This window comes from Oryzias melastigma, linkage group LG23 (genome assembly GCF_002922805.2).
Source record: "Oryzias melastigma strain HK-1 linkage group LG23, ASM292280v2, whole genome shotgun sequence".
NCBI classification, from domain to species: domain Eukaryota; kingdom Metazoa; phylum Chordata; class Actinopteri; order Beloniformes; family Adrianichthyidae; genus Oryzias; species Oryzias melastigma.
In genome coordinates this window covers 14,391,051-14,413,238 of record NC_050534.1, presented here as the reverse complement: position 1 = coordinate 14,413,238, position 22,188 = coordinate 14,391,051, and the positions used below count along the sequence as shown (strand labels likewise).

General features: G+C 35.2%; 1 protein-coding gene and 1 long non-coding RNA gene across 3 annotated transcripts in view; one reads left to right on the top strand and one right to left on the bottom strand.

Annotated features, from left to right (window-relative positions):
- Nucleotides 1–22,188, bottom strand: part of LOC112154516 (voltage-dependent calcium channel subunit alpha-2/delta-1) — a 135,042-nt gene that overhangs the window by 47,968 nt on the left and 64,886 nt on the right. For both annotated transcript variants that reach the window (XM_036210196.1, XM_024285523.2), the window contains 7 exons: nucleotides 18,017–18,076; nucleotides 15,791–15,826; nucleotides 15,050–15,215; nucleotides 5,912–6,043; nucleotides 5,717–5,786; nucleotides 4,907–4,957; nucleotides 2,674–2,773 (listed from right to left, as the gene is read on the bottom strand). In XM_036210196.1, the coding sequence (XP_036066089.1) occupies nucleotides 2,674–2,773; nucleotides 4,907–4,957; nucleotides 5,717–5,786; nucleotides 5,912–6,043; nucleotides 15,050–15,215; nucleotides 15,791–15,826; nucleotides 18,017–18,076 (615 nt within the window). The remainder of the gene's footprint in view (nucleotides 1–2,673; nucleotides 2,774–4,906; nucleotides 4,958–5,716; nucleotides 5,787–5,911; nucleotides 6,044–15,049; nucleotides 15,216–15,790; nucleotides 15,827–18,016; nucleotides 18,077–22,188) is intronic.
- On the top strand, nucleotides 10,549–21,349 carry LOC118598061. Its single transcript, XR_004947144.1, has 2 exons — nucleotides 10,549–11,610; nucleotides 21,067–21,349. It is a non-coding gene; the product is annotated as an uncharacterized LOC118598061 (long non-coding RNA).

Sequence of the window (22,188 nt, the reverse complement as noted above, 5' to 3'; positions counted from 1 at the left end):
ACTTTGAACAAAAACAGAACTTTCTACTTTCCTAAGACAAATGAAAGAACATATGAATGGCTAATTTAGAAAGCAAATTGATTTATGTTTGGAGCCATCAGGAAAGACGCCAAAAAGCCCAAAGAAAAAGCACTTAGGATAAAACAGAGTTTGGACAGACTTGACTCTCGTCCAGTAAGTCATCTGCTTTGTGCCAAGTTAGTGTAGAAGTTCATTTATCTGAGAAGTCAGCCAGAAACAGCCGCTGTATGGAGAAAATCACTCCAGGAAACCATTAATGCTAACATTATTTAAATGTCAAATCAATATTCAATATTTCAACATCTATTTTTATTCTTTTAACTAAATAATTCCCTTCAAAAAAAGAAGGAAACTCTTTGAAAATTAAAAATGCCTTGAAATTAACAATAAAAGTTAATACAATTAGTGATGCCACAAATAATTATTTTAGTAATCGACTGATCACCGATTATTTTTTTCGATTAGTCCACTAATCGTGCAAAGTGGATGTAAAACACACTCTTTACCATCATTAGCTTTAAACTAAATAAAAACTAGATAAATTCACATTAGCATTATCTGAAATAATGCTAATGTGAATGCTGTAAGCTGAATTTCTCCGCTGAAGATGCTGAAATTGGTTGCTAAAAACACTGAAGTTGATTGTGAAAAAGAAAGTGAGAATTAGTTAAATGCTAAATTAGCCACAAAAAAAAAAGCTAGCCAAAATAGCTAGCATGTAGCTGCAATATTACCTAAACTCTAAATTATCCTAAAAAAATGAAAAAAACGAAGTTAGCCAAAACAGCTAGCATGCTGCTAAAAAATTAGCTAAATCCCAAAATAGCAAAAAAAACCTAAATTAGCCAAAATAGCTAGCATGTAGCTGCAATACTAGCTAAACTCTAAATTATCCTAATAAAATGAAAAAACTCACAAGTTAGCCAAAACAGCTAGCATGCTACTAAAATATTAGCTTAATTCCAAAATAGCGAAAAAAAAGCCTAAATTAGCCAAAACAGCTGGCATGCAGCTGCAATATTACCTAAACTCTAAATTATCCTAAAAAAATGAAAAAAAACGAAGTTAGCCAAAACAGCTAGCATGCTACTAAAATATTAGCTAAATTCCAAAATAGCAAAAACAAACCTAAATTAGCCAAAATAGCTAGCATGTAGCTAAAATATTAGCTTAATTCCAAAAGAGCAAAAAAAAGTCTAAATTAGCCAAAATAGCTAGCATGTAGCTGCAATATTAGATAAACTCTAAATTATCCTGAAAAAAAGAAAAAAATCACAAGTTAGCCAAAACAGCTAGCATGCTACTAAAATATTAGCTAAACTCCAAAATAGTGAAAAAAAGCCTAAAATAGCTAGCATGTAGCTGCAATATTAGCTAGACTCTAAAATAGACTAAAAAATCTTAATGCCAAAATTGTCTAAAAAGCTAGCATATGCATTTTTTTCCATAAATCTACATATTTATTCTCTTAAAATTCTGTTTCTTTTCATAAATGTACAACTTTGTTCTCATGAAAATATGACTTTTTCCTCATAAACTTGCAACTTTATTCTCTTAAAATTAAATGTTTTCCCCCATACATTTACAACTTCATTTTTTTGAAATCATAACCTGTTTTCTCATAAATTTACAACTTTATTCTGGCAAAATTACAACTTCTCTCTCATCAGTTTGCGGCTTTATTAAATAAAACTTGCAATATTTTTCCTTTTAAATTTACAACTTTTTTCTTTAAAATAAAAATTTTTTGTTCATAAATTGGCTACTTTTTTCTTTTAAAATTATTTTTTCCATAAATGTATGAATTGTTTCTCATTCATTAAAAAATGTATTATCTTAAAATTACATTTTCTTTTCATAAATGTATAACTTTATTTTGGCAAAATTAAAACTTTCTTGTCATAAATTTACGACCTTATTTCATAAAAATTAAAACTTTTTTCTTTTAAATTTACAACTTCATTCTTTAAAAAACAACTTTTCTCCTCATTAGTTGGCAACGTTTTCATTTTAAAATTATAATTTTAAAATGATGGTGAATTTACACATTTATTCTCTTAAAATACATTTTCTTTTCATAAATTTACAACTTTGTTTTGTAAAATTACAACTTTTTTCTCATAAATTACTGACTATCCTCATAAAATTTTTCTTATAATTTTACCACTTATTTCTTATAAATGTAATTATTTATATGGTGGCCTTAATGCTACGTTGTACCTTTTAAATTTGACCTTCATGGGTTAAATAAAGATTAAAGAAAAAAAAAGAGCCGAACATGCTCTAAAACAAGAAATAAGATCCAGTCTGACTGTCTCCATGTAGTGCAGAAACCCTAAAGCTCCTTCATTACTGAGGAAAATCATCCAATTTTTTTCTTACTATCTACAAATCATGTGGAGGCAGATAAAAATGTTTTAGCCAAGAAAGTCCTGGAGCTTTAAATGATGATAGATTAGGACTCCCTCATTTAAGACGCCAGGAACATGAGTGATTACCAGAGACTTCATTTTGGCAAGAAAAACCGTTCTGAAAGTTGCTTGTCCTTCAGTCGCATTAACTTGGACTCCTCTGTGGTTCTGGAGGATATATATGCACGCGAAAAACTTTTAAAACTCACGACAACTCAAACTCCAAGAGAAAAACACTCACAGAAACCACGTTCACAAAGTCGTCGTCGGAGAGGGTCTCCAGCATCTTGTGGACAGACGTCTTGATGAGTTTCAGGGTGAGACCGGACACGCTTCCACTCCTGCAGCATGGAAACACAGTTTTAAAAAATTCAATTAAAAAAAAAACAGTTGCATTTATAGGATTTTTGGGTTGAATAATTTAGAAAAGTAAAAATAAATAAATAAATTAGAAAATTAGAAAAACAATAATAATGAAGAAATAAAGAAAAAAAAGACTTTGTTTCACAGCATTCGCACAACTAGATATATAGCATTACCTGTGATAATGTTAGTGCGAATGCTGGAAGATGAATGTGCCCGCTAAAGAGGCTTAAATTGATAGCTAAAAATGCTGATAGCTTGCTAAAATACAAGCTAAACTCCAAACTAGCCTATAAAAACGGAAAAAGTCTAAGTTAGCCATAACAGCTAGCGTGTTGGTTAAAAAATTAGCCAAATTCCAAATTAGCCTAAAAACAAAACAAAAAGTCTAAATTAGCCGAAACAGCTAGCATTTAGCTAAAATATTAGCTAAACTCCAAATTAGCCTAAAAAATGGAATAAAGCCCAAATTAGTCAAAACAGCTAGCATGTAGCTGAATTATTAGATAAACTTAAAAAAATAGAATATAAAAACTGAAAAAGTCTAAGTTAGCCATAACAGCTAGCGTGTTGCTGAAACATTAGCTAAACTCCAAATTAGCCTAAAAATAAACAAAAAGTCTTAATTAGCCAAAACAGCTAGCATTTAACTAAAATATTAGCTAAACTCCAAATTAGCCTAAAAACGGAATAAAGACCAAATTAGTCATAAGAGCTAGCATTCAGCTGAAATATTAGATAAACTCCAAAATTAGCCTATAAAAACTGAAAAAAATCTAAATTAGTCATAACAGCTAGCGTGTTGCTGAAAAATTAGATAAACTCCAAATTAGCTTAAAAACAAACACCAAGTCCAAAGTAGCCAAAACAGCTAGCATTTAACTAAAATATTAGCTTAACTCCAAATTAGCCTAAAAAAATGAATAAAGTCCAAATTAGTCAAAAAGCTAGGATGTAGCTGAAATATTAGCTAAACTACAAATTAGTCTAAAACTGGTAAAAAATAAGCCTGAAATAGCCTAAACAAACTAGCATGTAGCCAAAATATTAGCTAAATTTTAATCTGGCCTAAAAGACTGAAAAATTACACCTTTGAACAAAATGTAGGTTATTCCCAATAGAGCTAGCTTTTTGTAGAAATGTTAAAGCTTTTTTCATTTTTTAAACTTCACTGGCAGTTATATTAGCATCCATGCATCCATCATATTACAAGATAATTTAGCTATTTTTACATCTACTAATGTTTTTTTAAGCATTATTTTGGGATTTAGTTGTTTAGGGTTTTTTTTTTAGATTTTTTGGCATTTACTAGGCAAGGGAAGTTTATTTGTAAAGCACAGTTCATGTACAGAGACAATTCAAAGTGCTTTACACAAAACATTAAAAGAAACAAGATAAATAGTAAAGGTGTGATTATTAAAATATGAATGAAAGAAAGTAAAAAGAACTTAATTTAAACCAAACATGGATCAATAGTACATATATATTTGAGTTTGGCTAATATTTCAGCTCCAGGCTAATTTTTTTTGGCTAAATTAAGGATAAAAAATGTAAAAACAATTTGAAATTTTTTCAGATTAGAGACAAGAAATTAAGCATATTTTAATATAAAAATAGGAAAATTAGTGTCTTAATCTGAATAAATCCTGCATTTTCCAGTTTAAAAAAACAATCAGATTAATTTATAACTTATAAATAATAATAATAAAATAAAAATCAATGTTCTGCAAAAAATATGTTTGTATATTTTAATGAATTGCTCACATTCACATTAATCATGGGAGTTTCAGCATATTTTTTTAAACTAATTATGTTTAAAAATTAAAAAAATCTGATCACAAATTAACATTTTCTTTCTATAATCTATAGAAAAAAAAATAAAAAATCAGCTGTTCCAAACTGGAATGACCGACTGAATCCCAGATGGAAACCAGTGGACTGTGAACAGCCATGGCGCCCGGCGCTCTGTCTGCTTCCTGTTAGTCAGTGTGGCGCGGCACAGCAGTGCCCAGCAGGATGAAGCTGTCCAGGGAGTTAGCATCAAGGCCTCCTGGCGCGCAAAACAAAATCAAATCTGGCTGTAATGGATGATTCACGGGGTCATCACTCACGCATCCACCAGGATCAGCATGTCCTTGGGTGACGCCGCGCCCTGAATGTACCTGATGAGTAACGACAAACGCACACATTCAGCACAAACGAGAACACAAAAGACAACAAACATCGTTCATTATGTTTGTTTTCTTGAATAAACTCATTTCTATACATCAGTGTGCTCATTTTTATGATAAATTTACAGTAAGTGGGTCAGTTTTCTGATGTGAATGTTCAAAACAAGAATACAGGGCCGGGTACGGTGGCCCTGAAGTTCAAATCACACCAAAAAAATATTAAAAAGCAACATTAGATTTTAGAAATCATGACTAGATTCTACAAAAAAAAGAATCAGGAAAAGTAGTTTCCAGGAATCACTTACTTACTAAAATTAAATGTTAAAAATGTACAATTTAGTGTTTTTTTATTTACATTTTATTTTAATTCTGCGCTGTAAAAAGTAAAACGTTGGATCAATTAACAAAAGTTCTGTATCTTGTGACATTTAAAATGTTGTTTTTTATCTAAATACACTTTTGAGTTGCATAAATCATCAACTCTAATTTTAATTTAATGACATAAATCATTTTAAATGTAACAAATTAAAGATTTTTTGTTAATTGATCCAACTTTTCACTTTTTACAGTGAGGAAATTACTTTTATTTTGAAACGTTGTAATTTTTTCTTGGAGTTTTAATTTGTGGATTTTTGTGTTAGATATTATGTTTTATTGTTTTGCTTTATCAATTGATTATAACGTGTTTGAGTGACTTAACGGTGGGATTTGCCCTTCAGGGCCACCGTAGTCGGTGGGTGCTGTACTCACCACGGCCGTCTGCGCACGTCGTAGAGGTCGATCTTGTCAGGGGAACTGCTCGTGTCGGTCCAAGGGGATGCTGGGAATTGGAGGAGGTTTTGTTCACGTTACATTAACTTATACCAAGATTAATATGTATAGAACTGCATTACATTTAAAAAATGTTTAAAAATTGACATATGTTTGTGAAGTTCTGCTTCTCACCTGGATAATAACGAGCCAATCCCGTCGCAGAGCCAAACACCTGCCAAAGCAGCGAGGGATCTTCCTCGCGGTTCTTCCGGAAGACGTCCTCCAGGGCGTCGGTCCAGTTCAGCTCGTTTAGAATGATGGTGGCTGCAAGAAGCAGAAGGAAAAGTTGAGTGAACATGACAGAAAATCCAAAAAAAGCCAAAATCTAGGGTCTGTTCTGCACACAAAACAACGCAAACAAGCGTAAAATGAGAAGCTTCTGTGACAAATAACTTGAGGGCCACAAAAAAAGGAATAAATCGAAGCAGAACTATTCATTTTAGCGTTTCTAAGCGAATTTTTTTACCCCAAAATAAGCTTTTTAATAATTTAGCTCCTTATAAACTATCGTAGATAGTAAGGCTGCCAGGATGAGATTTGATTTGATTTATTTGCTCAAAAAAATTCAAATTCTTGTACAATAAACAGAAAAAGGGAGTGACAGATACCCGTCTGGGGTTATAAGATGTTCACATAGTACCTCATTCAAGAAAAATAAAAAAAATATGAAATAATAAAAAACAAAAGTCTCATTATAGGGATTTTTTTTGCTAAAAATTAATAAAAAAGTCTAAAAAATATGTATATTTTAAGCTTTCATGACTGTGAATCAAAGGGGAATTATTAAAGTTGCTGCATTTAATAAAACAAAGGAGTATTTAGTCAATCTGTCTTGTTTTTTATGCTGCCTATAAACAAGTTTCACATATACAAAAGTCCCCATCATCATACTTCCACCTCCGTGCCTCACTGTGACATCCCTAGTATGAATTACACAAACCAAATCTTCCATGAGAACAGACAAATTGACTAAATCTATCATCTGCCGCTCATCACCCAAAGACGTCCAGCCCGTCTCCCGTCTTTCCTGCCTCCTCCTCCTCCTCCAGCTCCTCCGTGAGAATACGGGAGTCGCGTTTCCAGGTCGGTCAAAAGATTCTCAGCAGTGTGAGGGTTCTGTCACGAGGCCTCAGGGAGGCATTCTAGCAGATGTCAAAAACATCTAAATTGGCTCCTCTCAATGTGGAGGAGCAGCGACTCTATTCCAAGCTCCGAGCAGATGGCTTAACTTTGCACCTTGTCTCTAAGGGAGACCCAGCCGTCCTGCAAGGAGAGCTCATTTCTCCTCCTGTGATCTGGAGAGTTTGAGGGTTTGTCGACTGCACGCTCAGGGCTGCACGAAAGCTTTGGATGTATCTTTCTTTACTGCAGAAGCTGTAAGAGTTCAACTTTTTAAAATCTTTGTTTAATCTTGCAATGGATAGGCCACTAGTGCAGAACATAAAGATTCTTCTCTTAAATGATTTATGTTTGGGGCACAAATTAGCATTCTAATTTTTATGTACAAACATTGTGGTCAAATGCTAATTTGTGACCACAAAATACCTAATTAAGCCCATAAAATACTACTTTGTGAGCACATAAATACATGTGTGCAAATTTCAGCACATAAATACTAATAAATGTTAATTTATTACAACAAAATGCTAATTTATGCCAAAAAAAGGATCATCTGTGGACACAAAATGTTAATAAAGTGCTACTTTGTGTCCAGTTTGCCCACAAAATACTAATTGGTGCACATAAAATGCTCATTTGTACACAAAAAAAAAGTTTTTAAATGCTAATTTATACCAACAAAATACTAATTTGTGCCAACAAAATGATAATTGGGGGGAAAAAAAGGTCAATTTGTGCAGAAAATGCTAATAAATGCAAATTTATACCTGGAAAAAATTAATTGGTGCACACAAAATGCTCATTTGTGCACAAAAAAATGTTTTTAAATGCTAGTTTAGACCAACAAAATACTAATTTGGAGACACTAAATATTAGTCCGTGCTAATTTATGCCCACAAAATGTAAATTTATGCCAAAAAAGGCTAATTTCTGCACACAAAATGTCAATAAATATTAGTTTGTGCCAACAAAATGATAATTTGTGCATACAAAAGGGTCAACTTGTGCAGAAAATGCTAATAAATGCAAATTTATACCTGGAAAATATTAATTGGTGCACACAAAATGTTATAAATATTAATTTATGGTTACAAAATACTAATTGGTGCACAAAAAGTTTGTAAATACTAATTTATACCAAGAAAACAGTAGTTGGTGCACACAAAATACTCATTTGTACACACAAAATGTTTATAAATACTAAATTATGCCAACAAAATACAAACTGCACACAAAATGTCAATAAATGCTCATTTTTGCACACAAACTACTAAATTGTGGCTACAAACATTTTACTTTTTGGTCAAATTTTTAATTTGGGGAACAAACATATTCCTTTTTTTTGTAAATGTTAATATTTATATAAATATTTTTTTGGAATAACTTACAATTATAAGTGCTGATAGATGTGATCATGAACTCTCACACTCCTGTGATCATGAACCCCAAAATAATATTGTTTCATCTTAAAATGAAGCAGGTTTCCACTGTAGTTTCTTTTTCTACTGTATTTGATTCTATGTTTCATTTTGCTGCGTATGGAGGATCACATTTTGTTTCATCATTTCTTTTTTGTGTTTGTTTTAAGTCTGTAAAGCTTGTAGCATTACTGCTGTATAAAACGTTCTTTATAAATAAAGTTTGACTTGATTTTATAAGTAAAACACTAAAATTGACGTTTGCAGTCGTCTTTTTTCTGATGTTTCACTAAGGCTCAGTTTCTAGGAACGCGGGATACAGACCGAGTCTCCTCCAGGCCTTAAATGGCTCCCTGAGCTCCTGTGGAGAAAGTGCATCCTAATGATGAGCGGTTGTTCCGACCGGATCTCCCCGCTCCCCGAAGATGCCCGTTAATGGATTAGTCCTGCTGGTTCTGGTGACATCACTAACAAGAAGTCCCTGGTTAACAAGGCCTCACACAAGCAGCAGGTTACAGAAACGCAGACACTAAAAAGTGTATTTGTGAAAACACGAAGAAGAAAAAATAATAATAATAATAATTGACAAAACAACAAACATGTTTTCTCCACTTTCATGGCAGGTGAAGAACCCTTCCTTTGATTCACAATGCAGCAAGAAATCACACTTCCAAACACACCCGGCCGTGAGGTGCTGCGCCCAACGCTCGCTCGAGGTCGTTGTGACGGGAGAAAGAAATGAGAGGTGTCATGAGGAAAACGCAAACTCCGGTCGGCTTCATTTGTCAGCTCTGGCATCATTTCCTGGGGGACTTTACGGGTTAAGACACGCGTGTTTGAATGTTTGCATACTTAGAGCGACAGGCATGGATCAGAGGATCAGAGGAGATCTGCTTCATTGGGTGTTCTGTATTCCTCCTCTGGCAGTTGGAAAAATAAAACTGTTTGTGGTGTTTTGTAGCATTTTTTTCTCAAATTTGAACAAAAGTCGCTACGCTAGCTTTTTGCATAAGCTAAGTTGGACGCCATATTGGATATACAACCAACTTTTCACAATCATTACTGTCAGCTGATAAAGAAGAACTTTTGAGAAAAATCTGACTGGATTTAATCTCAATGATGAACGTTTAGGCTGATCTTGTCAATGGTAGCTTTAGACCTTTTTAGTTTTATAGAGGATGACCGTGATATTTGTATGTGTTAGACCTCAGATCAAACCATCTTTTATGGACATTTTACTAAATCTTGCAGTGTTGTGTCCGAATACCCACCATTAACCCCCAACTACTACAAAACTATATAGTGTCCTGGATTTTAAAGGTAATTTAGGCACGATGCTCACTACTTTTATTTCATTTTTCTAAACACCGGATATGACGTCACCGATTTCACAAAGTGAAAATCCAATAAATACGAACATTTCACGAAGTTTATTTATGACTCCTCTGTGTTCTGATGGTGAAAATGTGGATAGTTTATTCAAATATTACATTTGAACACATTTTTTGTTTGAAATTGTTCAACCGCAATGCATTGTGGTCTACTGTATATTTGCTAATCTAGTTAGCATCAATGCACGCTAGTATTTCGCAAAGACTTCTGGGAAATTTTTGAAATAATAGATTCAGACAGCACTAAAAAATGTTTAATGCACCATATAGCGATTAGGGGAGGAATTCGGACACAACCTCTGTGTTTGCTGCCCTATCCAATATGGCGTCGCTCAATGCTAACAGGCTAGCGTAGCATCTCTAGCCTATATAACTCATTGAGTATTACAGATAGAATGTTCTTTTCTCTCCTTGCTACAAACAAAATGCTAAAAGAAACATTTTTGACTCTTATTGAATATTTTTTTGTGTGTGGAAAACGGGCAACAAGCTAACATCAGACATAGTTTCCAGACATACGGGAATAGAGAGCTCTCAGTGACAGGAAAGAGGGCGGGGTTGATCCACTCCAAGGGTCCCGCCCACAACTCAGAGGCAAATTTCTCTTGAACTACTCCAGAAACTACATCTTAGAAAAATATCTTTTTTTTTAACTATTTTTGGCTAAAAATGATTATATTTAAAGGGTAAACAAACCCCAAATCAACTTTTTTTTGTCATTGACCTCTAGAAATGAGGCTTTAAAAGTGCTGCCTGTTGGTCATTGCCACATTTTTTTTAAATAAACTTGTTTAATTCTTGGAAATGTAGTCAAAAACTATCTGTGTGCTGCCCCCTACAGGTTAAATCGAGATATTACAGTTGGATTTCGTGACTGGTCAAGCCCCACCCCTCTGACTGTGGTGTGGGTGGAGTCAGCCTCCAACTTCCCTGTTTGGTTACTCTTTAAGTAATTTTACAATAATTTTAAAAAAATTGTGAAAATACACAAAAATTACACATATTTTCAGTTTGTGATAAATATCTGCATTTGATGTCCACAAAGTCTGACTCTTAATTTATGAAAAGGTGAATGGGATTGATGCAAAGTAACAGTCTGGGAAGCTCCCTGCATATAAACGTGAAGTCCTTTTAGTTGATTAAAACGTCTGAGGAACACGTCCAACTCCTCACAAGGACGCACGCCGCCGCACACGCAACGACAGCGAGATGAGGACGAGATGGATATGAGTACACCTCAGAGTTTGGCTGCAAGCCTCTGCAGATGAAACGGGACGTGTATGAAGTGACACAAGGGAGCAAATAGGAAAAAAAATCTGTTTAAACGCCGTGGGCCGCGCCAGAGGGACTCTGACTAGAACACATGGACGCGGTGTCACAGTATCTCAGCCCGTCACCGTGTGTGTGTGCGCCCCGGCCTGACAGGTGCCACACAGCATCGACGCAAACGGCCGTCAGAGGGGTCTTGGATCCGCTGCCAACGCTCTCATCTACTCCGGTTGCAACCTAATGAGCGAGAAGGGGTACACGAGGTCTATGTGGCCACTCAAACATTTTCCCGGTCTGACTACCCACACCGGATCCGACTCCCAATCATGGGCTAATATGGAAGAGGGTAAAGAGCAGAGCAGTTAAAGAGGTGGATGAGGCATCTCTCCTTCAGGATTCCTAAAAGATTCGAGGACATCAGCCCCGTCTAGACAAAGTCCTCTAATCTAGTTACAGGAAAAAAAAAAAAAAGAGGAGGTGCACGTCGCCCCTTTCGCTCGCATGTACACGTTGCCGTGGCAACACCGAACACAGAGGCAGCGAAAAGGAGCAGCCAGTCTTTTATGAGGCTGAGCGAGAGCAGCGACACCTGTACGACTCCAGTAACCATAACTCAACACAGACACCGGCTGAGGTAATGAAGAGCGAATCCCACCATGAGGCCATCAATTACATTTTAGTTTTTCAAAATAAAGCTTTAATTTCTTTATATTTTTGTCTCATTTGGAGTAAATTGTATAAATTGAGCTCCAGTGTTTAAGTTCTTTGATTTACTGTAATTTTTTAACTATTCGCTGGATCAATGTGTCTACTAGAATTACAGCTAAAAAGGTTACGTACGTTAAAAATGTTGTGTTTAAGCATCACCGGTGTTAAAAGGTTAAAAAAATACATCTCAATTCCCTTTATTTAACAGATTTACTCCATAACATGAAAAAAATGTACAGTTTTTAATATTGAACCCTATTGTTTTAAAGACCACACCAAGTTTAACTGATAGAAAAAGTTATAGCGATATAGCAAAAAGATTAGCACGCTTTCCACTAGTTTTTATGTTCACTATATTCAAAATGAACTACAATTAGACCATAAAAACTCCAAAAATATCTATGTTTCTGCTTAGAACTAGCAAAAATACATATTATTGGGTTCTATAGTATTCATTTTTAAGTAATTCTATCTATTAGTTAACTTTTTTTTTCTTTTTGAGTGCTTGTACGGAACATCGTATCTCTAGTATTGACATTTTGTGAGATTTCTGAAATAATTTGATACTCAGACAGATCATTTTACTACTTTCAATGTGTTTTCTTGTATTGACTGTATTTTTATTGTATTCTTTATTTGTTACCAACAAGGTTGGGAGTTAGCATAGTCATTAGGGCTGGGTTATAAAAATCTATTAATCGATTTTAGCTTAATAGATCAATAATCAATTTACAAAGCTATCGGTTGAGCACACAAAGCTAAAGTCCGCTAGCTTGATGCTAACGTTAAATAGAATTTCCCATAGGACGGCTAATGCTAACGCTCGGTTGACCAAAAAAATATATTCCTGACTAAATGAACATCTTTATTTACTTACAGGCATTCATTTTTCAAACTCTTCTAAGGAAATATTTTTTAAAGTACTATTTGTGGTCTAAAACTTCGTTTTTACCTCATACTGTTGTCTTCTTCTTGAGTTAAGTGCACTTCTATAGCGCGATCGCCACCTAGTGGCCAAACTGAAACGTCCTCCAGGAGAAGCAGAACTGTTCACAATGTTAATGATCTGAACATTTTTGTAAGAACTTTTGAGAATGCAATACTGTATGCTATTAATAATCTCATTATTTCACTAATGAATTTTAAAATATGTGAACTGCAGCTTAATATAAATATATTTAGATTTAATAACATATTTTTAATGTATATTATAAATGATACCTAGCCCTAAAAGTCATAGTAACATTCATTTTAGCAATATCAGTTTTTTTAAGTGTTGCAAAAAAATTATGCTAACGCGGCTAATGTGTAGCAGTGTCGGACTGCAGGCTATTACTAAGTAGGTAGAGAGTTAGTTAAGTTAACGTTCATTTAGGCGATATCAGTCTCTTTTTTTGAGGTGTTGCAAACACGGAAGTTACAGGTAATGGAAACGTGGCCTAGCATGTTACAAACAAGTTCTAGAGTTACTGTGAATGAAATCTGACAAATTAACGGACATCTTTGACTCTTTTCTCTCACTTAATCCCGATTTTAGTTGTGAAATAATTTAAAAAATAGACCATTCTTTGAGGGTGCGCATTGTAATCCTTATAGTAGTGTGTAAATAATGTTCTTAGAAGTTTAGAAGCTTTTAAGGAAAAAAATTCATCTTGCTTTTTTCCAACAGATTGAGTGCAAAATTAAGCTGTGTGGACAATTTTTCAAGCTAGCTAAACAGGAAATCAATATATTTTAGCTCAATTTGACTAATTGATCAAACCCTACATATAGAATGAGAAAGAAAGCCACCTAGGAGTGTTCACGGTTATCGTTTAGAGTGAAATGCGTCGCCTTAAATCACATCTCTTAAATCAAACCTTGAGAGCAGATTAATACCGACCACTAAAAGGACTAACAAAATGTCCAAACATAAAAGTTATAAAGCCACAAAGACAAAAGAAAGAGTGGAACAAGAGTGAAGGACGGGCGGATGAATCACAACACTTTCATTATCAGAGCTGCAGCTTGTAAAAATACCCGGGCGCATTTGGCCATTTGGCAATGACAGAACGTCTGCACAGTCAGAGGCCTCAGAGGCCCGTCAATGCACATTTCTAATGCGGCTTACGTGCACTCCCCATTACAGTCACGTGACCCAGCCTGCCACATTTAGCCGCCTGTCACCCAAACTGTCAAAATAGAATTGAGCTCATTTGGGCTTAAAAGGAACCTTGTGAACGGCTCTGATGGCGTATTCATTTAATAATGTGTGCGAGCAACAGATGAGCAGTTACTATAAAAGGCTCTGTAGATATTGGCTTTCCTTGACATCAATAGAGATCTGCTGATCTCATCCTAACCTCGTCATCATCTCAGGCTGTGTCTTATTGCTGAATCAATACTATGTGTGTGTGTAAATGTGAATAAGAGTATCCCCAAGGAAGGACATGACTTGTGCTTCATGGTGGGTGACACGCCTGCAACCTACTTCTTTCTTCGTGTGTCCTTGCGCTAATCTGCATCCGAAAATGACAATCTGATTACCCAGAGGATGCACGACGTAACGTGGACGGTCAGTCATCACCGAAAGAAACAAGTACTCCTTATTCACAGATCAGTTGCATACACCAGAATTTTATGGAGCTAAATTGGGGCCAATATTATCTGAAACCCAAATAAGAAAAAAATGAAAAAATAAAATTAAAGTCAACTACTTTTTACACCCATCTTGGGACAACTTCAGACAATATAGCCATTTTCTGACCTTAATTATTCAAGTTCTCAGAGTCAGTGAATGGACCGAAGCTAACGCCCCAATTGATTTTGATTGGTCCTTTGTGTTAGCTCCGCCCCAACGTGTCACAATGGGGCCAAAAGTTGTGAAAATGAAAAAAAAGTTTTAAAATTGAAATTTTGAGACCTAAAAAATGAAACATTTGAAGCTGAAAATAATTACGTTTATTTAAGAAGAGCAAAAATTTTGGGGCACAAACACCAATTTTTTTTATTTGGGTTCATACTTGGCTTGGAAACGTTTTGGGCTTCCACGTTCAAAACTCTTTTCAGGCTCTATGTACAAAACTGCAACTGAAAAGGGGCTTACGTAAGTCAAACCAGTTGACCAATCAGGGACTCAGATATGGGTAGTATCCTTTTTGAAACATGAAAGTGCCAGCCATTTGAAAATAGATCACTGAGGATAAATAAAAAAATGACCAAAATGATAAGACACCAAATTATTCAATCCTTCAAGTGATTGGAACTAAATATTGTCTGGTATCATTCTGCACTTTCTAAAATATAATTTTTAGCTAGAGCAACTGTCCATACACAGAAAGAACTCAACATTTCCTGGAAAAAGGAGAGAAAATGTTCCAACTCACAGCCTTCGTATATGTCCGTGGGGATGTGGACAGCGGTGGTGTTGAAGGAGACTGTCCGCTTGAAGTTCTCGTCTGTCTCATTGGTAAAATCATCTGGAATGAATCTGTTTTTCAACTCATCTCCTTCTTCTCCTTTTTGCTTTTCCTCAAATTCTGTCTTGTTTGTCTATCGGAAACAATAAAAAGCAGAATTTCTCTGAATTCTTTTCAAGATACATCAGTTGCAGTTTCAGAATAATAAAAAAAAAACCTTATACAGTATGCAGAATATTTCTGACAGAAAATATCAGTGATGGTCGTTCAATGAAACGTCATGACAGATAGGGAAAAATCCAGAGAGGCATACATTTTTGGCAGCAAAAGCGCAGACATCCACACGGAATGTCAAGCAAATGCAGAGTGACGCAGTGTGCAGTGACTGTGAGGTTCTCCCTCATTGATACAGATAAAGTTAATATTATGCTGATCCCACTTTATCAGAGGAGACAGGTGATGTCTCAGGGCAGCGAAAGGAATTCCCACAAATAGTCATGGCGTTGTGAGTGTGAGGCTTTAAATATGTATAGGAGCAGCATCCATGGTGACTGTAACTGTTGACTATCAAACCTCAAATAGGTTGGGATTTATTTTAAATACCAATGAAACCTAAAAATTGATATTTCTGCTAAAGAAATCTGCTGGTTAAAGAGATGGACATGCTGACTCCAGTGGATAAAGTTTGTGTGAAATGGTTGAACTTACTCCATCTTTGGCGTTGTAGTAAAAGATTTTATTATCCTGTAGGGAGAAAAAAATAAGAGTAAGTGTCAAAATACAATAATAAGAAGAGAAAACACCAACGCAACAAGTAAAAATCTAACATCATTTTGACCAAACAAGTTAAATGCTAAAGAAAAACACAAAAACATAGTAAAGTGCTTCTGTTAAACTGAATGCTAGGAGTGCTGAAGCTAATTTTCAGGGATAAATTTGTCCAACTTCAACTTCTTAACCTATCCTACACCATGGATTTCCCAATAAACCTTGAACTTGTGTAACAAAACCATCTTTGTGATTGCTCTAGCCGTTTTATTCCACAGACATGTGCTTGACACGGTCAGTGCAGCAAGTGATGCTTTCCACGGCTGAGCTTCCTGTCAGTATTAAGGATAGCAGGGTGCTAATGAGCTAGCTTAGCTGTTGAAAGAAAGATGTCCTGGAGCTACAGAGATGGTTCAGTCACTCCAGCCACCTGGCTTACAACAAAAACACACAGCACTGCTGCCAGTGCTTTATTGATGTCAGCTTAAGGGGTTGTTGTCAACGGCGATTCTGCGAGGACGCACAAAAACAGGCAGAAAAAAATCTGAATTTCTGACTTTTTTCCATCATCTTCCCTCATTCTCTGCACTGGGAGTCACATTAAAAACAAATATTCATTTAACGGAAGCTAGTTCTACAGCAAAACAGGACTTGTTGTGAGTGAAATATTTTCAGGTGTAACAAAGACCTATTACAATTTACACTTAATAATACTTCAAAGAAATAAAAGACCAAATTAAAATTAAATGAATATTATATTATTATATTAGTTTAATGAATATCTATAGAAAATATATTTAAAGATAATCTTATTTTTTTCATAAAATCTTGAAAGAAAAATGGATCAAGTAAGCAATATAAGGAGTACAGTGATGATATTTCTGTAAAATTCAATGTAACTTTTTAGAAAAATATCCCCACTATCTGCAAATAAGTCACTGCAGCATCTCATTTATTTAATTGGTCTTTTTAAAATTAAAAAATTAAATAAATCAAATCTGCACAAATAAAATAAAAAAAAAAGGTTTTATAATAGCTTTGCAGATATCACTTTCATTTTCAAGAGTGCTGAGATGAGCTTTTTGCCAAACACCTTTAATGGCCTAAATTGCTCTTAACAATTAACACAAAACAAGCGATAAAGTTGGAGACTGTGAGTCACACTCTGGCGAATGTTCAAATGTTTACAGGAGACGGCTTTGCTATTATGTCTCTGAATGTCTTTAATTTATAAATGTAAAAACTGTATCAAAACCTAAACCGTATTATATTTTATGACGTCTGCACTTTAATAGAGAAACATTTTGATTCTTCTGGATCCCATTTAGGGTTGTTGTCTGAGCTACCGTTGTCTCTCAGCAACTTCTAAAGTTCTAATGATGACAAAAAATATATAAATATATATATTAAAAAATGATTAAAAAAAATGTTTACTGTTTCAGAAAAACAGGGAAAGTCCAGACAAATTAGATAAAAGTCTAACTTTTTTTTTCCTTTAAATGTCACCACAAGTCTTTGCTCAGTTTAAATAATTTAGTACTAAAATGACTCAAATTTAATTCTGTTAATAGAAAAAAAATCCCTTTTTCCAGGAATCTCTTTGTGTTCATTCAATCACTGAAACACAAAAGTACAGAGAGAAAATAGACTCACTCCAATGTGTGTGTGTGTGTAAGGGGGGTGCATAATTCTTGATTTGTGTGTAACTTGAGATTTTTTTGTGCATAACTCCTGACATATGTGTAACTTTGGATTTGTGTGTGTTTAATTCTTGATTTGTAACTCTTAGAATACATTTTGTGCATAAGTAAAAAAAAATAACTAAATAAAAAAGAATACTCACCTCAGATTTGTGCGTAAATACGATTTTGTGTGTGCTTAACAAGCAATTTGTGCGTAATTTTTAAAGATTTGTGTGTGTAGTTGGTTTCATGCTGTTGTAATTTTACATTGTGCTTGTGTAATTTTTTTTTTATTTTGTAACTTTTATACTTCTGCACAGAATTTATTGTATGAGTTAAAAATGAAGAATTACACACGGACAAATCGGGTGAGTCTATTTTATCTCCATAGCGGTCTCTTTATTAAGTGTCACATTGATTCCTCACAGAACATCTCTCTGGTTTCTCTGTTCAGTTTATCACACATAGGCTGATGTTCACTCACCTCACTTTTTTCCGTCCACTGATGTTCTTTCTGAAACTTTTCTGCTTCTGTTGCCAGCCTCTGAAACAAAACAAAGCAAATGTTAACGAACATTTGATTTTTATTGATTTCTTTCTTGTGAAACTAGACTCATTTAAAAAACTTAAACAACATCTAGATGAATTCATTTAATAATGAAAAAGACAAAATCAAATAAAAACTTCTTATGAATGTATCAGAATTTTAGCTGGAAGCAAAAACAGCTTTTTAAGGAGAAAAAAAATTCTCTAATCCTTTAACTGACTTGATTTGGGACCCGTGATGATAGTGTAGTACTAAAATTAGACTCAGGTCTATTCCATCTTTTCACTGATCCTAATGACTAGGTTAATGGGTTTAGAATGGGCACAGTTGTAATGTGTACCTGGTACAGAAATGCACTGTACTATTAATTTCCCTGGGGAAATATCAGATCCAGCTCTTCTCGTGATGTCAGTGACTCTGAGGGTTTTAAGTCAGGCTGGTGTAAAAAAAAAAAAAAGGAGAAATCAAAAGTAAAATAAAAAAAATGAGAGCAGAGGGAGGTTCATTCAGTGAATTGTTAAATTGAATTTGCTTGAATGCAAACAAAGCAAAGACTAACTGATAATCACAAGTGATGAAGACAGTTGCCAGGTTTGAAATATTAAGCAAAAATGTGGCCCAAAAAAAAGTCAGATTGTTTCTGATTGGTCAGTTTATTTAATAAGTATCTAATGCTGCACAGTTTCGGTTGTTCTGTCCAGAGGAGTTGTTAAACAAACTTCTCTACTGGATCCTAAACCAATGAATTCATGTTTATGTTGAGGTCAACAGTAGTAGTGAGTAGGAAAAAGGAAGAAGGCTCACTAAAGTAGACTACGGTGGCCAACAAGGCTCACATAAATGCAAATTGCAAAACATAAATGCAAAAAACAAAGACTAAAGCTGAAGCAAAACGATAAAAGATGAAGCTCAACAATAAAATCCAAAGCATGATGACAAAGCAAACAACACGACTATAAAAGATGAGGCACGACGACAAAAGCCGAAGCATGAAGACAAAAACAAACAACTTGATTACAAAAGCCAAAGCACAATGACAAAAGCTGAAGCACAATGGCAAGAGCCGAAGAACGATGACAAAAGTCAACAATATAACGACAAAAGCCAAAGCAAAACGACAAAAGCCAAAGTACAACGACAAAAGCTAAGGCACGACAACAAAAGTTGAAGCACGAAAACAAAAGCTGAAGCACGACGACAAAAGCTGAAGCATGACGGCAAAAACCGAATCATGAAGACAAAAGTCAACAATGTAACAACAAAAGCCAAAGCACAACGACAAAAGCCGAAGTACAACGATAAAAGCTAAGGCACGACAACAAAAGCTGAAGCATGACGACAAAAGCCAACAACTTGATTACAAAGCCGAAGCACAGTGATAAAAGCTGAAGCACAATAACAAAAGCGGAAGAACGATAACAAAAGCCAACAACCCAACAAAAGCCGAAGCATGACGACAAAAGCCGCAGCACAACGACGGAAGCCGGAGCACAAGGACAAAAGCCAACAACATGACGACAAAAACAAAGCATGATGACCAAAGCCGACGCACAATGACAAAAGCCGAAGCACAATGACAAAAGCCGAAGCACAATGACAAAAGCCGACGTACAATGACAAAAGCAGAAGCACAATGACAAAAGCCGAAGCACAATGACAAAAGCTGAAGTACAATGACAAAAGCTGAAGTACAATGACAAAAGCCGAAGCATGACGACAAAAGTCGAAGCACAACAACAAAAGGCAACAACTTGACAACAAAAGCCGCAGCACAACAACTGAAGCTGAAGAACAAAGACAAAAGCTGAAGAACAATGACAAAAGCCAACAACACAACCACAAAAGCCGAAGCATGACGACAAAAGTCAAAGCACAACAGCAAAAGGCAACAACATCACGACAAAAGCCGCAGCACAACGACAAAAGCCAACAACATAACGACAAAAGCCAAAGTTCAATGACAAAAGCTGAAGGATGATAACAAAAGCCAAAGCACAACTACAAAACCAAAACACGACGACAAAAGCCAAAGCACAACGTTAAAAGCAACAGCATGATGACAAAAGTCAACAACACAACAAAAGCCAAAGCACGACAAACGACAAAAGCCAGAGCTGTCATGTGTTTCCCTTGGGCTGATTGCCACTCCTCCCTGATGGGTTTCACCTGTGTCTTTTTGTTTTTTCCCTCCCCTTCCTGTATTTAATGGGTTCCTCCCGTCACTTCCTTGCAGGTTTGTCTTGTTTCTATATGCACTAAATCTCGTCTCCCTTGCCAACTTTAGGCTCTTCCTTCCTTTTTAGATTTTTTGTCATTAAAGACACTTTTTTGGAGGTGACTGGTGTCCTGCATTTGTGTCCGCACACCAAAGCCTGACAAAAGCAGGTCAACAAAAGCCGAAGCACGATGACAAAAACCGATGCATGACGACAAAAGCTGAAGCCCAAGGCAGTAGGCTTCTAAAAAGCTCAATTTGTCTGAGTTGCAAAAATATTCCCCTTCCAATAACATTGTGATGGCATTCCTAATACCCAACTATCTTCCTCCCACACTGGTGTTTTAGTGGATCCGTAAATGGGAAATCTTGTGTTTTGACAGACAATTTTTTTCACCTTATTAAGCAATATATATGTTGTTGACAGTTGAGGATGATGGTATTTTTACAGTAATTGTAGACATCCAGTAATGTTGTAGATTTCTGTGCTGACAGTTTGTAAACCGGAAACGGACTTCAGGAAAATAAAAATGACATTTTCCTGTCAAGTCAAGAGAAATCGGATTTTTTTTCATGAACTGTTTTACTCAGTAACATTCACAACTGTACATTTTAACAGATGCAGAGCTAAACCAAGAAAAAAAAAATATTTTGTTGTATGAAAATGAAGAGAACACTAAAAATAAAGGAAATGATGCGTCTTAATCCAATGTTATCTGCTACTAACTGATCTTAAAGGAGACATTTATTAAGATAGTCATGTGACCAACAGGGTTTAGCTGATTTGAAGCCTGTTTTGGAGTCCAGTGTCCACTTGACCACCTCAAACCCATTGGATAAAGCCGCCCACCTCAGATTTCCAGCACCGGAACACACAGGTAACCCACCCGCCCACAACCCCCACCCCCATGTGTGCACAGGGAAGCAGCCGCTCATAAAATGAAGAGATCACAGGCTTATCGAATAACTGGGGGGTCAAAGGTCAGCAGCTGTTGCTTTATTGCTTTGAGTTCACATATAACATATATAAGTGTCAGATAGAAGTAAAAAAAAAATGAATTTTATAAGCAAAAAACATGTTTTTGTACGGAACAGCAACTTAGATTATTTGCTTAAACAAATAAATTGAATGTGACATTTTTCCCCAGAGTAAACCAACAATAACATGACAAAAAAACGTCTTAATTTTGAAGGTCACATGACTGTTTTCCTCCTCTAAATCCCCTCTGTGGATGACACAGACTGTTTACACATGGTGGTGATATTGTAGTGGAAAAATCTAATCACGTCTGTAATCCTGTAAATCCCACACGGCGCTCGCTGGAAGAAAAGGAGGTTTACGTTCCAAGAAAAATGATTTTTGAGTCTATTTTTTTTGCCTTTAACAGTAATAAAACCCAAAATGTGCTGGTGTGAGCTCAACATTTCTATGTCTGGAAAAGACGATTGGTTTTATTTTGAAATACAAACCCCTGTTTCAGTGTTTTCTGTATAGTTCAAAATTGAGGCTTTTAAAGAACTTTAAAAAAATATTTATATATATATATATATATATAATATGTTGGAGTACAGACTCCAAAACTAAATGAGAATTATTTAATTATTTTTTAAATTAAAGCTTTTATGTGTTTTTGTTTTTTCCAACTGCCGCCACGCTAGGCTACCAATTAGCATACCTCTGTGTTAGCTTACTTTTTTTGATGTGGCTTGTTTTTAACTAACCTTAACTTTTGTTTTATGTATACATAGAGTCAACAGGCAACTCTGCTACCACTTTTCGGACTTTTTCCCTCCACTTTCTGGGTCTGAAGTCGTCTGTTGGTGCATGGCTCCTGCTACGGTCACTAGTACAATTTCAAATACCAAATACCACCAAACTTTATGGCTGCCCGAT